This window comes from Capsicum annuum, chromosome 1, assembly GCF_002878395.1.
Source record: "Capsicum annuum cultivar UCD-10X-F1 chromosome 1, UCD10Xv1.1, whole genome shotgun sequence".
Classification (NCBI taxonomy): Eukaryota; Viridiplantae; Streptophyta; class Magnoliopsida; order Solanales; family Solanaceae; genus Capsicum; species Capsicum annuum.
Window position 1 is genome coordinate 246,117,438 of NC_061111.1, and position 3,904 is coordinate 246,121,341.

Consider the following 3,904-nt stretch of genomic DNA (forward strand, 5'->3'; position numbering starts at 1 on the left):
ATAGTAGTTGTTACATTTTCGGACAAGTGCTGCCACTATAACGAGATTTGACTATATCTTATAGTTTATGTCTAAGCATGACTTCAGTTTCTTAAGAACTCAATTACTAAAAGAAAAAAGTAAATAAATTTAAAAACCAAACCATTTGAAGGACAAATATTAAACACTAACCCATTTGAAGGATAAAATGTGCAATCTTCTGATGATACGATTCTTCAAGTTTTGCATGAATTGCCTCTATTTATGGGCAGTCTTTAAATTTTTTCCTAATATATAATGGTCTTTTATTTTTATCTTTATTGCTCATTCAATGAAAATTTCTGTGTTAAAAAGCCCTTTTATATGACCTAATTAAGCTGGTCATGAGAACTTTTGTCTCGCTCGACATAAATTTCATATAAATTAAGTTAGCCAACATAATTTGAGTAGTATTTCTATGACTTAATTTGTCACCATAAGTTTAGAGAACTCTTACCTCACTCGCCAAGTTACGTAGAAATTAAGTTATGCATATCATAACATAACTTATGCATTTTGAAACAAAACTTTTTTCTCTCTAAGCATAATTTCCTTAGGAAATAAGAGCCATAATATCCATCGATGTAGGGTTGAAACTCAAAGTAATAATTATAATAGTGATTCCATAATCCTTAAGAAACTCAATCCAACTAAGCTACCTTCAAAGGTAAAATAGATAATTTAAAATTAAATTATAGATAAATATAACAAGACGTCGTTATTACTTTTATTTTGAACCGACTAAAAAAGAAAGAACGTCACATCATTCGAAATAAAAGTACTATTAGTAATCAAAGAAATCTCAAGCCTTAGTAGTTACAACTTCCATGAATTCTTGATCATTCTCCAATGCTTGCATAGTCTCTGGTAAAATACAAACTTCAATATCTACACTTCCTTCTTCTATACCAGGAAATAATGTAATTTTCCCATCATTTTTATTTGCCTTTCCACTTCTCACAGCAACTGGTTTTCCCCAACCAAAATCAACACCATAAATATTATACCTTGGAGAACTACTTATTCCTATTTTATTACCCACTAATACTGAAGCATTGGTGAACAACATAGGTTTTTCCACCCACTCTTTGTAGAATTTCATCACTTCTTCAAAGCTCTGAGCAGCAACCATCTTATTTATTTGCATTGCTGCCCATCCTAGTCCATTTTCCAGTAGCTCTCCTGCTGTTGTCTTTACTGTCTTGAAATAAGCTGCATTTCCAAAATACCCTTCTTGAAGTGGAGGATTTAGCCTTGATCTTGTACCTGTTGAAGAAAGATAAAATTAGAATTTAATTTAAATAAATAAACCTTGAATCCAACTCGATTTTCCAAAAATTAAAAAATTTAAGACCATATAAAGAAGTTAAGTAATTCTTAATTCATCTATGTTGGATTTCAGCACCATTAAAATTTATGTCATGTCAACACTGGATTTCCACAGACATGCTCGAGTCAAATTGGAGTGTTTAGTTGTTAAGTTAGACCAAGTTATTGAGGTCTCTAGATAATGTTCATTCTCAGAGTTAAAATACTTTAATCTCAAAAGTGACTAACTCATATGAGAATGATTTCTCAAGATCATATAAAGAAACTAACTCTTATAAATCACGAATGTTGAACTCATGATTGGACATCTAGAATGTTGACAATATATAGGACGGGCTCCAACATTGTAACAATGAACTGAGATGAGCATGACTATGACATCACAATATTAAATAAATTTTGAACCAAATTCAATTGTCAAATCTAGATCATGAGGAAAGAATTGTCTAAAAGAATATAAGGAGACCAAGTAACTCGTAAACTAATGTGAAACTCCAACAAAATTATTACTCCTTCTAACAGCTTAAGTTTTTAGATGAAGCAATCAAACATGTTATTTGAATGGACAGATCTGTCCAGCGTTCAAGTCACACACTGTGGACAACATAGTTAAGTAATTAAATTGTATTATAAGTATCTAACTATTTAGGCTATTAAATGAGATAGTCACACATTACCTACCTATGATAACATTGATACTGACTTCTTCCTTATCATCAAGCTTGCAACAACGAGTAACAGAGCGCCATAGATGAGCCAAGTAAGCTTGAAAAGAAGAAATCGAATTAACACCTATTTCTGAATTTGCTTTACCCTTGAGCCTACCTATACTTTCTTTACTAAAATGAAAAATCCTTTCTACTAATTGTGGAACTTCAATTTTTTCTGACAATTTCTCATCATCCAACTTCAAGGGAAGATGAATTGGAATTTCCATTTTCTCAGAAAAATAACGTTTTAAAACTGGAATTTTAGAAATAACTTCATACCCACGGGATATTTCTGACCAGGAATTGAAGAAATGCCAAAAACAAGTGCCATCACCTAAGCAATGACTCATAGTGCATCCAATAAAAAAACCATCAACCAGCTCTGTTATTTGAACCCCAAATAAAGGTTTAGTAACACACTCAAAATTACGAGTATTATTGAGTGGAAAAAGATGATGAACAAAAATTGGTACGTGTACAGAATCAAGAATTGAAGATACAGATAATTTTAAAGCGTTAGCGTGGATGAATTCCACGCCAATATTATTACAGTTGATGAAGAAAGAAATTGTATCATCATCTGTGTTTTTGACGGTCGAAAAACGACCCGTTAAGAGAGGAAAGAAGCATAAGGTGTGAGAAAGTGAGGTTTTCAAGTGATCAATGAGTGATGATATGGGAATATTATTGTTTTCATCTTTTGGTTTGTGAAAAAGAAGACCTTTTTGGATAGTGTTAACAAGAAGAAATTGTAAATCCCATGGTGTCATTTCAATTTTAGAAATATTTTTTGGGATTGAAATTGATTCATTTGGTGTTGCTACAACTAAACAAGTGGAAATAATTTGAACTTCTCCCATCTCTAAGGAAATTTTGGCTCTCAGGAGGAAGAAGAATATGTCTTATCGATGTTAATACTATTCTATAATTGAGAAACTAATATTAAAGTCAAATTATCAAAATATTCATTAAAAGTTGAATGGTTACTATACTCTTCATTTAATTTCATTTAACAATTCTTATAAAAATGACATTAGCCGAATAAATTACTACTATTATTTTTTAGTGTGTCCATGATTGGACGAACCATGAACATTTTTGTTTTGTTTTGTTTTGTTTTGTTCTTACTCAATTGAAATAAAGTAAGTTGTGCAAGTGTTAAAAGAAAATTGGGCGAACAGTTGATTTTTTTTCCCTTTCAACGTAAAAGACTTACGAAGAAAAGAAAAGTTGGGCAGTTAGCAAAATGAGAGAAAAGAAATACTCAATGTTTTACTTGATACATTTCTTACAAAATAATATATAAAAATATAATTTCATTATATCACTCTTATTAATTATAAATAATCGTAGTAGAGGAAAATAAGTAGTATTTAATGATAATGATAAAATAAATACAAAACGATAAACTATATTTTAATTTTTTAAATCGAACAAAAATTACTTGCTCAGTCCTAAATTACCCGTTCTAAATTAAGATGACGCATTGATTAAAAAAAATAATTAATAACATGACTAGTTTACCACAGTACCCCTATTAAATGATGTTTACATTTTAATTTGAATAAAAAATAAATAATGCAAAGGGTAAAATATGAAAAAAAAAAAATTTATCTCCTCTTGGTTAATAACAAGTTTCAATATATTGAACGAGTAAAGATAGACGAAGAAATACAAACATCAAATTAATTAGGGCCGTTGGCATTTGGCATGCAAACATTAAAAAATTCGGCAGTTGGCAAAGTGAAAGAAAAATAATACAAATATATATATATATATATTTTTTAAAAAAAGTCCATTGTTCGCCCAATCATGAGTAAACTACATTTTTTAAAATGAAAATAGGT

The 3,904-nt window shown here is 29.9% G+C and overlaps 1 protein-coding gene across 1 annotated transcript; it reads right to left on the bottom strand.

The window, feature by feature from the left end:
• Positions 1 to 605: 605 nt before the first annotated feature.
• Positions 606 to 2,994, bottom strand: LOC107857352 (uncharacterized acetyltransferase At3g50280). The gene is made up of 2 exons (XM_016702248.2): positions 2,029 to 2,994; positions 606 to 1,284 (listed from the first exon to the last, which is right to left on the bottom strand). The coding sequence occupies exons 1-2, from the start codon at positions 2,915 to 2,917 to the stop codon at positions 821 to 823; spliced, it is 1,353 nt and encodes a 450-aa protein (XP_016557734.2). The 5' UTR covers positions 2,918 to 2,994; the 3' UTR covers positions 606 to 820.
• Between the last annotated feature and the right edge of the window lie 910 nt (positions 2,995 to 3,904).

What these genes read in the sequence shown, in the direction of transcription:
- LOC107857352 (XM_016702248.2), bottom strand. Translation starts at nt 2,917, where the DNA reads ATGGGAGAAGTTCAAATTATTTCCACTTGTTTAGTTGTAGCAACACCA. An exon ending in CAGTATCAATGTTATCATAG is followed by an intron (nt 1,285 to 2,028) that starts GTAGGTAATGTG and finishes TTTCTTCAACAG; the next exon opens with GTACAAGATCAAGGCTAAAT.